General features: G+C 36.0%; 1 protein-coding gene across 1 annotated transcript in view; it reads right to left on the bottom strand.

Moving 5' to 3' along the window:
• Positions 1-13065, bottom strand: part of SLC6A11 (solute carrier family 6 member 11) — a 105764-nt gene that overhangs the window by 75502 nt on the left and 17197 nt on the right. The window contains exon 6 of the mRNA XM_075159343.1: positions 2950-3082. Coding sequence (XP_075015444.1) covers positions 2950-3082 — 133 coding nt within the window. The remainder of the gene's footprint in view (positions 1-2949; positions 3083-13065) is intronic.

The raw sequence follows: 13065 nt of genomic DNA, 5'->3' as shown, positions 1-13065 counted from the left end.
GGAAAAGAGTAAACCAACCTCCTGAATATTTCACAGAACGCAGCTGTATGAAGATCATAAGTCTCTCTCTCCCCCCTTCTCCATTTTGCCTCTTTCTGTTTCCCCTGTCCTCTTTCTCTCTAGGTATTCTGTCCCACAGACACCTTCCTTTGAAAATGTTTCCAAAGGTGATAAAATTTTTTAAAGTTTTCTGCTTTGAATAAATGTGTTATTTCATTGAAATTATGCAATCCAATTAAAGTATATAGCAAATTTAACAGGCTAGCCTAAAAACACTTTTAATATTAAGATAAAAAACTAGAAGTCAATTTTAAATGTGTCCTGGAAATGAGCATGTAATAAATTCAATCTAGTGTGAAGGACTATGATTGGATGAGCTTAAATATGAACTTTGGAAATGCCAATATATCAGAAAAGGAAACTGCAGCCTAGAAGACTGCTCTGTCATCTGTATTTCAGAGCATTTCATTCCTTTGTAGCATCCACAACACCTGACTGCTAAGTCTTTGCTTAGCTGGTCTGGGAAGGCAGTGAGGTGGCACAGATTTCCAGTGACTTTGGCTATAATAAGTGGCAAGCGTAAGAATATTAAAATTCTTAACTACACCTAAAAAGTGAACTTCTGTCCAGGAAAAAAACATATCACTGGAAACCAATTGCAATGTCACACATCCATCTAGTAAAAAGCTTTCCTTGCTAATTACAGGAACAGAACTGGGAAAAGAAATTATCAATATTGGCTATGAAAACTCCTCACTGCACGTTTCTTGAGAAGCAATGGAACCTCTGCATAAGGGACTGCTGAATACCACAGTGTCTCCTGAGGAACACAGGAACTTACCAGTCTGCTTCTTCATGATTTTGGAAACAGAACTGCTGCTCGTGACAAACTGATCTAAATAGTGTAAACATATGATGCGCCTACTTCTTACAGGACCCTGATCTAATTTTTTTAAGCATGAGACCTATGAAACTGAATATTGGGTATTAATTCCATTTTCTTTGCACTTCTGTTGCAAGACCCCTAGTTATTTCTGCTTAGTTGAAAAGCTTATCATCCCGTTTCAAATGGGCAAGACATGTCTCTTTCTCAGGCTGTTTCACCTAACCTCAGCAGAGAGGTGGTTATCAAAATCACACTGACATAAAATCAAATACAATTTATTCCACCTCCCAGTAAGCTGAGGTTTTAGCTTAGCTATCAGACGTGGGGGAAGGAAAATAAAGGTCAGACAGGTCAGTTTCACTTTAATTACTTCCAAACTGTAAGATCTATTTCTGGGGAAATGGCAGAAGCTGAAGGAATGTTGTGTGATATGTATATGAAGAACAATAAAAATCTGAATGTAAACCAGAGAAATGTAAAATATATCCTTTCCAAAATCACTGGAGGCTCTTCCTATCAGCAAATGATTTCTACCAATGCTATTTTTCTTAAGTAGAGTGCAGTTTTGCACAACCTTGCATGCATGCACGCGTGTGCATTCACAGTACATGTTTTTTCCTCCACCCTTGGGTCAGATTATACTACGGTAGAATAGATCTCCATCTTCAGACATTCTTTCTGATAGAAAAAAGAAAATTAGTTTTGCTCAGTTTCATTTCTTCACTGCCAGCTGCAGCTCCTCAGACAACTCTAAACCACTTTTGTACCTCCCTGGAGTGCATGCTTCAAAGACATATGGACATTTATCTTGTCACTCCCTTATATCACCTTTGCTTCTCTATATTTTTCTCTTTAGGATTTTTCCCCTCTTTCCTCTAAACTATTCATGCTTATACGTATCCCTAGACAGTCTTTCTCCACATTTTTCCTGCAGTGACTTGATAAAAGTAGGGCTGCATAAATCTGTGTGTGCAAATACTTAGATGAAAAATGCAGTACCAGATTGACTGACACAGTTGGCAAATACAGACAGAATTCAGTATAGTTTCAGCCAAAATTTTGATAGGAAGAAGGATGTGTGTGGTTGAGAAAGCTGAAAAATTTCACTCTGACATTTTGTAAATTAAAAAAATCACTCTACATTTCAAACATTTCATTTATAAATGTGGGCTACTAAAACAGAAACAAACAAAAAAATCCAACCACACTTCCAAACGAAGTAATAAACAATTGAAAATTAAGTGCACAAAATGTTTCAATCCACCAATTTTTTTCCTTGTATTCTTTGGTTCCAACATGAGAAACCAGCACTTTTTTTAGAAACCCCCCCTCCAGAACTACGGCTCTTTTCCTGTTTAGTTGATTAATCATATATTCTACTCAGAACTACGTCTGCTACTACTCCAAAGGCAACCTCTCCCTCATCCTATGACTCGCTTAGGCTGTGAAGTAGTGTCTCTCAGCTGGGTGTCCAGTATGGAATGGCATTCACTCAAAAGAGTTACAAGAGTACTAGATATTTTTCTTTTTTCCGCTAATATATCCATCTTTATCTCTGAGTTTTTTCATTATTTCTGCTTTTGGTGTTCTATTTGCATTTGTTGTAGGTTGCTTATATTTCTAAATTCACGCTGCTTATGCGTGTAATTTACTCGTGTCACTAAGAGTTTCAACTCCTGTCAGTTTGGGACAAAATTCAAATTTTGGATACCTCATGCACAGAAATCAACACAATCCAGTATTGATTTCAGGGTTCAAGGATTGGCCAGTAGTGTAGTCTGCTAAATTAACAAAACCAAACCAAAACAAAACCAACCAGCCTCATCTAACAGAATTAGGGAAAAGGCAAATCATGAAAACCAAAAGGAACAAAACAATGCAAAATATGACTGATTCTTAATTACCTAGTATTACAATTTATATACCCCCAAGTATAGTTACTTGCAGCAATGCAAGATGCATGTGAAATTCTACGGTTCTGATTTAAATAAATATAAATGACAACACAGGTTTGGAGCACAAGAGAGTCATACTACAGCTGATGCACAGAATTTTAACCTCACCTTTCCAGTAGACTTTGTTCCTTTCCAAATGCAAAAATAGCAGATAGTCCAAGCAGCAAGGAGGCACAGTGCAAGTTCCCAGCGAAGATTCCCAATATGTTCAATTCCATCAGATATAGCTAGCACCCTTCGTCTTCCAAGAAAAGAAAAAACAGAAAAAAAGAAAAAAAATATAATAATATTGAAGCAAAACAGCACTACATATAAAACACTGAGCTAAAACCAAATCAGCTTCAACCAAGGAGACTCCTAGTTACTGACTACTGAAAACATACCATGCTAAGATAGAAGAGACAGAAGCAAAAATAGAATACTCTCAGTGGATTTTACATCTGGTTAAAAATGAACAAATGTTTAATTTTTCCAGGTCAGTGACAAAATAAAAAAGATTTAAAAATAGCTTTTGTATAAAGTAAAAGTCAAAGAAAAAAAAAATTCTTTTAATTAATAACTGACTTATATAAGCCCAAAATAAAACACTTCAATAATAAATGTTTTTTTTTTCAATTTTACTGTTTTTTTCAGAAAAAAAATTTCTAACCTTTATTTTTACCTGGTAACATTTATTTTCATAAATTTCCTTTTGTAATTGAAACTATACTTTTAAAACATATATTTTCAAAACTGTCAAACATCACGACATTTCCCAGATGGATTTTATTTAGGAAACGCTAACATTAAAATGTTAATATTTTAAAAACAAACAAACTTTTTTTGTGAAAAGTGTTCAGCAAAAATATGTATTGCATTTACTATTTGAAAATAGTGTATTTTAAATACTAGCCACTCAGTTCTAAAAACATAAGTCCTCATATATTTTAGGAACAACCCTCACAGCTCACAGTCCGGGATCAAAGTATTTACTAACTTAGTAAACAAGATAAAAGGAGAGTGTGAAGAGTTTTGTTTTTTTTTTAAAACAAGAATTTGGGAACAGAAAAATCAAGTGAATTGCTAATATTCATACAGGAAACCTGCAGAACCAGGCTTCAATGCTAGTTTCCAGAAATCTGGGCTAGCATTTTATTCACAAGAATGATTTTTTTATATAAGAATGATGCTCTTATCTGGGAGAGGCACAGTCCTTTTATGTCCTTTTATTTTTGCTTTAAATAAAGACTCACATTAAACAAAATGTAAATTATTTACCAGCCCATAAATAAAACGTGGGTACTCCCATTTTGTATGGATGAAGAGGTTAAAAGCAAGAGCAAAAATTTATTCCTATAACATTCAATCATTTAATGAATTCTTTTGAGATTTTTCAATTGCTCTTAAGCCTGAAAGAAACCCTATAGATAATTAGAAGATTCTTTTTTTTAGGAATCTCAATTTTCCAGAACAATAAGAGTATGATTTAACTGGTATATGAGGTCAGGAGTTGATACAGATTTAAATTCCATACATTCAGAGATTTGGAAACATCTCATCATTTTTAAACAACTTAAAGCAAGCAATTAGTCATTTATTAATTATAAACACAGAATAATTAATTTCAGCCATTCATGCCTTTCATCAGCTTAATCAAATCTCTATAGGGACTGGTCACAGCTCATTCCATGTGTGTTTCCATAAATATATTTGCACACCTGCATGCACACATATACACATTCACATAAAGATTTCCAACATTCAACCTTACATAAATTATCATGAGCAAAGTTTTCTCTGACATCTGTATTACATGTTATATGTACAACCTCAGGGACCCTAGACTTACGCTACCCTCCCTCCCAGAGACATTGTGAATGAAAACAAATGAACCGAATTTCACAGGTACTCTGATATAATTAAAAGTCTTATAATAATAATCACTGTATTATATATATAATTAATGTGCATATAGTTATACAGATAATGCAATTAATTACAATAAAATATATTTAGGTTAAGAGTTGGGTATTAAGGTAAAAAAAATCCAAGCTACAATTACCTATGTGAAATAATTCTTCCTTTTGCATTTGATTCAGTCATTGGCCAAGGTGATCAATTCAGGGAGTATAAAGTATGATCACATAATTCAAGGCCATGCCTAACATAAATAAATGTTGGGGCTACCTGGGGAGAAATCTGATCTGGTTCTTTCTGCTTTCACCAGCAGTAAGTTGAGGATGAAGGGAAGTTCCTTCACCTGCCTCTAATGATGCAGTAGGAGGATGGAGACATAAACAGCTGGTAATATGGTGGGAAAATGAAAAGATCTAACTATCACCAAGTCTTTCAGATGGCCATACAGATGCTGCAGAACCTATTCAGTCTTTCACACGTTTCAAGAGCTGCAGCTGCTGTTCCTGCTTCAGCCCCAGGGTGCAGCCATTTACAATGTATGTGCTAAAAGTTTACTGCTTAGCTAAGGCAGGACAAAATTTAACAGGTTAAAGAAAAATCACAAAAAGAACCCCCAAAACCCTAAAGCCTGAGGTTTGCCTTCTTATTTTCCAATGAATATAGAGGTAGAAGATCTTTCCACTTAAAAAAAAAAAAAAAAAAAAAGAAAAAAAACAGAGGTGGGAGGGAGGTTACACAAACTTTTTGCAATAGAAAGTGTTATGTGCTTAAATGTAAAATTACTGCCACCTCATCCACATTTCCTCCTCATCGAGTAACAAGCTTTATTCTGCAAAGCTTCTGCCATCATCTAGTTAGGGAGAGAAGTGATCTAGCATGGAACATCCTCAGCTAGCTAAGACCTGCAAAGAACCTAATGAACTGTCACCAAAATGCATTCAAAAATGAAGAGAGGTAGCTTTTAATGAAGGATGTATTTTAATCAAGGGGAAGCACGTATTTTATATGTACAGTCTAGAATTGAAAACAACATCATTGAGCCATAATTATACAGAAATAGATACTTAAAATTCAAGTTATTCTAAGCAATTTGACAGATGATATCATGTGGAATTTGACTTAGGATGATATCCACCCTCTTAACAAATTCTCATTCAAAAAGCAAAAGAAATCCTTGAATTCTTAGCTCACCTTGAATATTAGGGTGTTACTTGCAAGAGAACCAAGATAAAAAGTCGTATAATATGATTAAACAGGGTCTAGGTAATAAAAGGCCAATGAGTGTGTATTGACAACAGGCTACAGATAACCATATTGAAAGACATGTTAAGAGCGAATAGCCCACCACAGAAACCTGATGACAAAGCAAAGAACAGGTACTTGCAAAGAGACATATTTTGATTGCAGGTACCAAAAGTTCTCTTTTTAACCAAAAACATATTATAAATGGACTAAAAAGCCTCAAACTATAAATTACTGTCATGGAAAAGAACTAGCCAATAAATATTTTAATGTTCCTCATTTGGGCACCAGTGTTTCCATGCAGAGCCTACCAGACCATCAATCTTAACTACCAGTAAGATTTCTGCTCTGCCAGAATTAGGGAGGAACAGCTTTTACAAATTCAGCTGCTAATATCAAGAAAACGTTGTATAGTAAACACTCTAACCTTTTGCAACCCTACAAAAAGAAAGCAGCATATTATCAGCCTGTTGGCCATAGCATAATGTATCGTCAGCACATCTACACAGTTTATACCAGTAATATGGAAATCACATAGCTTTGTTGTGAGACTACACATATCCAACCTTTCTGCAATGACACATTGCACAATGACCTATAATTTCCAGTTTATAGGTGCAATTGAATTTTTTTGTTGTTTTTGAGAAATAAGTATTAACATACTGACTTAAAGATGCAGGTTGGAAAGAGATTGGTCCAAGTTCAGTTTGAACTTCACAATCAGATTAAGTGAGAGAAACTCATAAGACAAGCAGGGGCAGCCTAAAGAATTTTAATTGTTGTTTTGCTTAGAAAGGTTCTAATTTTTATTTTCAAGTGGCATACTACATTTTAAAATTAATAGTGTTGGGTTTTTTAAGACGAAAAAGAAAACTAAACCAGGAGAACATACAATAAAAAAAAATGAAACAAAATGTTTGCGTTTGGGCTACAATAATTGTGAAATGGAAACTTTTTTCATTTAGCTTTATTTCCACTGAAAAATAATAATGAACAAATTTCCTTATGTGTCAATCAAACCAATTTTTTTTTTCTGGCTCTTCGGATTGTATTTATCTACATGTGCACCTAAACATAAGTAGCATTTCTTTTCCAAAATGGGGAGGTGTGAACACGTGTAAGATGGCTGCAGTAACGCAAATCAATGTTATGGAGAAATTTTTAAGCTTATTCAGCTACTGGATGCCGTAGAGTCATGCTAACACAGCACTTTGTCTGGGCTAAGTATTGCAAGTAGTTACTTGCCTGTAACACCTATACCATGGATATAGCTGTGCTGCTTTGGTACATGAGCTAGCCAGCTCAGACAGCCTGGAACCTCTGCGCTACACTGTCCTATCACGTAGGTATGAACTTCATGACAAAACCTGCTACAGGACAAACCCCCAGCAGCAACAGGAATGGCTGCTGGAGGATTGGTAAATTTAAGAGAGGCTGGCAACTCCCTCACTTGAAGATTTGTACACGTCTATATGGATGATGAACTGCATCACACCAGTCACTAATTCCCATGAATGCCACCTGCCCAGTCTCACGGTACCTCTCAATACTCATGTCCTGCCAACAGTTACGCATAGGGCTACAATCACTCACTTCCAGACCCATGAATGTGTCAACTGAGATATCAATCTTTATTCAGCTGTCTTGTAGCGTGGTTGCAGAACTGTGTGCTGTGGGAAAAAGACATGGAAAACTTTCAATAACAATTCCACAGTGCTGCCACCACATTGAAAAATAGTGAGCATGATGGAAGTATATGACTGATACATTGGCATACTCGGGGCCAAACAGAGATTGCAGAATTACTTTAGACTCACACCATAATCCGCATCCAGCTGTCAAAGTAATCCATTTCAGCAGCCAGTCACTTGAATTACTACGCTATTCTTCCCTAACTGCATAACAACTTCATAATAAATAAATGTTATTACTCTCTCTCTCATGGTTAGAATGTTTCACACACCAAAAGACAACTTTTCTTAAGAATATAATTCTCAGTGAAGATTCAAGATGAGGATTTTTAAAAGCAACCAGTTTCTGGAAGCTGTCTACAGAAAGTCAAAGCTCAGTCTTTTCCGAATGCTCTGTGAGAAGTCTCAACTAGCAGAGACACCTGCCTTACCCATCCAAAAATCTTGGCCTGATTCTTTTATAAAGAGTGTTATAGAAAGTAAATGGCAAATTAATGGCCTCAACACAATTATCCCCGCTGCGCCCATTTAAAAAAGACACATGCTGCCAATCAACTTGAACTGTTAGCACCATAATGAGTATTTAAATATACTGAAGTGCTGTAAATTGTTTTGTATTTTCTTTGTTCAAGCAGAACAAAGGTTTAGTATTTCCCTTAGAAAGTAAGTAGCAACAAGCCATAACATATAATTAAACTATAACATACAATGTATGCAAATAATAGATCCAAGGAAGAGAAGGTCTTGCTCAGAGGCTAGCAGTGATTTCCTAAGCAGTTACAATGCAGCTCTCTCTAATGCCAAAGCCTGAAATCATCTGAAACAGCAGCAGCAGATGCAGGTTTTGAAAGGAGGAGGCATTCAGAACATGAAATTCTTCTCAAAAAGCCTCAGTTCAGTCTGACTGTAGATACTCTCATACCTGCTTTTATTATTTTATTACTCAACTTCAATAAACAAAAAGGGGGAGTGTTTTAAAAACACATGATTTTCCCCTGCATCCAAGAAGTGAGGTTGATATATTCAGGGGTCAGACGATGACCGAGTTGATACAGCTTCTTACTCCTCAGCAGTTCAGCTTCTATCTAAAAGCTGGCATGACTTGCATAAATCGCACAGACAACAAGAAAAAGAGATAGTGTAGCTTTCACTACACACTTCTTCCTCTTCTTCTCTTACCACCGCAAGTCCACTACACTACCTTGTTCTCCTCACCTCTTAATGCGGGCAACATAGAGAAAGAACAAGAGCAGTAAAATCAGCATTGAAAGTGATACTCTGTTTTGAAATAACAAGCATTTGAAAAAGAGAAGTTCTATAGTGAGATGCCCAGAAATAGCCACATCTGTGAAGGTTGTTTGCACCAATGTTTCATCACTTGTGATTGCACATATTGAAGCAGAGCAGAAGGGAATAATTTATGCACATTGCAATGGGAAGAGGTTGCGAACACCTCACGGTCATTGTAAGTGAAATTATTCTTGAACAGAGGGCCTGAGTCTCATCCTGTGGTATAAACTACATGGTCTTGTAAAATAAGATTCTGAGACAAACTACAGACTCATAGTGGTTTTATATTCCAATTATCAGGTGATATTAAAAGTAAAAATGAAAAATAGTGATTTTCGGAGCACAAGGTGCCCTAGTTAGATAACTACATAAGCCTGACAGTCTCAGGGAAGCCACTGGATATAACTGACAAAGCTAATTTATATAACTGAATTATCAAGAATCAGAAACCTAAGTTAAGGAATGAGTTCAATACATTTCTTTGTGATAAAACTAGATTAGAATGCCAGTGGCCATATGACTTAGCAAAGGTGCCACGACATGGTAGACATACTATAAAAAAGCAGACATGTCCAGTAATTGCCTCCTAGATTTTGCTTCTTGAATTCTATATGCTCTCCCAAAGGAATCAGACATGTCTGTCCTTAGCAGCACTATTAATAAAATACAGACAGAATCTGGAGAGTTCATTTTCACTTCAGCTGGTTTGGTTCATACTTGCAAGGGGGAGGGCGGGGCGGGGAGTCTTTTTCCTTATATATATAAAGACCTATTAAAGCTGAAGATCTTTAAGTAAAATCCCCCAAAATTAAATGAGAAGAAATATCTTAACAGACATTTCATTGAAATGTCTTGAAACTTTATCACTAGAATTCACTACTGCCACCGGCCTAAGGCCTGAATGTACTTACCTTCAAAAAAATACTGCAAACTCACCTACCTTGCAGGGCATTTAGGGGAAAAGATACTAGGTTCAGGAAGGTTATCTAGTGTTCTCTTAATAAATGAAAGTTTCCATAAATCATCATGCATTTAAAGAAATTTAAAAATCAACAACAATCCTGATAGAAAAAAGCCCAAGAACCTAGAGGACCACTGTAGCTGCCAGTACAACAAACTGGAGGTAGCTGTCGGTAACCATTTGAGTTACTACAGAATGCAAGATCACTGGTTAGTACAAGCCATTTTAAGCAGAGTAACTTTGAGTTTGCTGCCAACAACTTAAGACTATAAGAAACTTTGCCGTAAAAAAGATTGGTCTTGCACTGAGACCTGAAGATACAAATCATTAACTATTTTTGGATTTCATTGAAAATAGAAATCGATGAGAATTTGAAAAGATTTATCATAGGTATTGAGTTTGGGTTTTTGTTGTTGTAGTTGTTTTGGGGTTTTTTGTTTTGTTGTTTAAAAATGCGCAGCAGTTTAGTTTCTTGAACCGACCAATAGCCTGGGAAAGAAGCCAGGGGACTGGTGGCATTTGAGCATCTTGAACAGAATATTGAGGGAACTAAGCTCTATTGGTATTAGGGTTAATTTGGAATGCAAAGGTTAACTCAAACCAGAGTAAGGTTTTTAATTCAGTAGTAGCAAACTATTAATTCTACACAGGATATTTTGCTTGTAAATAGAAAATTGAATTTAAACCAGAGTGGATTTGTAATGTGTCTCACACCCAAAGACACACTATGTTTGAAGGTTTCACTACTTCTAGTCACAGCTTGACTAAATGTTACTGAAGAAAGATTTTTACTTTAACACAGAAGAAAAGTGATGAAAGTTACAATAATCTAATGAATAAAAGATAAATTTAAATGGAATAATAGGACATATATCTGACGGGTGGCATTCTTTATGTTTCCCATTAGCTGTCAGAAATGCTGATGTTTGGTCACAAGGGTATTTACAATTAGACTGAACCAAATCATGACATTATTACTACAGTGTAGATTTATTCTGGTCACAGCTTATAGTACCAAATATTGTAAGCCTATTTTAAGCTTACAGTTTAACTTGAATCAAAATATAAGTGTGGATAAAAACAAATAAACATGGACAGATTCGGGAATAGATAACAGAGCCATAGAAAAATTTCAGCATACTTTAAGTACACATGAAATAATATACTTAGCAAGAAACTAGACAGCATACAATGACCTTTTGCTACCTACATTCCAGGAACGTACTGTTGCTAATGGTTACCTCTGTTCTTTCAATTAACATCATTGCACATATATGCCCTAGCAAAATTTAGAAAGATAAAATCCCATGAGAAAATTATGTCAAAAACTATTATATACTTACTGAAAATGTTTTTATTTTGTTTGAGAATGTACTAAAACACCTTTCAATTTAGTAGTTCGGTACAGGACAGAATTGGTTGGAATTGCTGTAGAGGGGCATATAATGAGATAACTGCTACTTCTGACTACTCATAGTTGAAAAGTAACATTTCCATTCAAATTTGAAAACTAACATTCTGAAAGCTTATGACATTACATTATCATCTGGGAGAACACTGCATTTTGCTGGGAAAGAGCGTCTTTATTTAAGTGTTCCAATGTGCGGAGCTGTACCAGGCTCTTGAATAGAAAGAGGATTAACTGCTGCCAACACATTGTTGAAAGGAATGTACCGGGGTACTTATTGCATTATTTCATTATTTGGAAAGCTGAAGAACAGATTCAATCTATTTGAGGAAGGCCCCTTCATGTTCCTTCTCTGATTTGGAGCAATTTCTAAGACATTTTTCTTTTTTTTTTTAAAAAAAAAAAACAAAAAAACAAAAAACACCCAAACAGAGGAGGCAGCCTCTTGAGGTCACTTATCCATCTCTGTTCAGCCAGGAACATAGGTGGCAATGTTCCTTTTTACTCTGGGCCAGACTCTGTCCTCAGAGCATTCTGTGGGGAATGAAAGGAAAACAAAATGAAGCTACTAAGCAACAGTATTGCTACTGTACAGTGGCCTTTCTTACTATATGTTTTGGTACGCTCCTTTCATCCCTGCAGATTTTTCAGACCCAGTCCATATTTACCTTGCAAACCTTGTTACTGAGCTCCTTGTACAAAAAGCATAACATTTTGAGTGCCAGTGCTGCACAGATTTCCCAACAGTTTAGTAGAAAAGTATCGACATCTTTCAGACATTCTCTATTCGAGTTAAAGGGAGTTTAAGTTTCTATCCAAAGACATGTTTTCTAAACTCTCATCTTTCTTTCTCTCATTGCACTTTATGCAGTTAATATTACTTAATTTTTGTGAAAATTTATTGGTTTGAGTATTTCATACCCAAAGTATTCAAGTATTGCGTGCAAGTATACAGTTTCTGACATGCAGAAACTTGAGCAGATACTAACTGAGTTCTGAAAATGGTGGGATTCAGATTCCATGTACCAAAATACTCTGTGGATGCTTGAACTGCTAGGCCAGAGAGCGACCAGCATCTAAGGTTCTGCTAAACATCCGCATGAAGACAATCACACTGTGGATTGTTGCACTGTTAGATGCTTATTCAACCAGTTAGCAGTCATAAAATCAGCATCCTTTGTAAGACCATAACGATTGCAATAAAAAAGACACACTGGAAGGCTGAGATGTTTGCCAGGGACACACAAAAAAAGTAAAAAGTGGCATTCCTTTTGTCACAGAGATCAGAGGCAGCTACTTATCTAATGTGTTTGTGACACATTATTTATTGATGAGAGTGTGGCCAACCATACAACTATAGGAATGGCTTAGAAACAGCTATTTTGAGTTGTTTCACCACCAGCAACATTTGTTCTCTCGTCTGAATCACTGCAGCTTTCCAACTAGCTGATAGAGAATCTTAAAAATTGAACGCTGAGGCTCACTTGACCCTGCACCCTTCTATGCAACAGTGCTGTGAGCTCTTGCTCGATTCAGTGCTTCCTCAAGTCTTATGATTGCAAGCAGCTTTAAAGGTTCTCAAGTAGTGAAATTCTCCTTTCATTCCATTAAAACACTAAGCTCTGCTGAACAGCACAGAAGCTTTCCTGTACTGAAATATCTTTCAGGGAGTTGCGGCATTTCCCTGTGGCTGTCTAATCTGCGCTAATTGTTGTCTAATTTGGAAGAGAGGCTGA

The sequence above is a fragment of the Calonectris borealis genome, chromosome 10 (genome assembly GCF_964195595.1).
Source record: "Calonectris borealis chromosome 10, bCalBor7.hap1.2, whole genome shotgun sequence".
NCBI lineage: Eukaryota > Metazoa > Chordata > Aves > Procellariiformes > Procellariidae > Calonectris > Calonectris borealis.
Note: the sequence above shows the minus strand (reverse complement) of the source record. Positions and strands in the feature narration are given on the sequence as shown.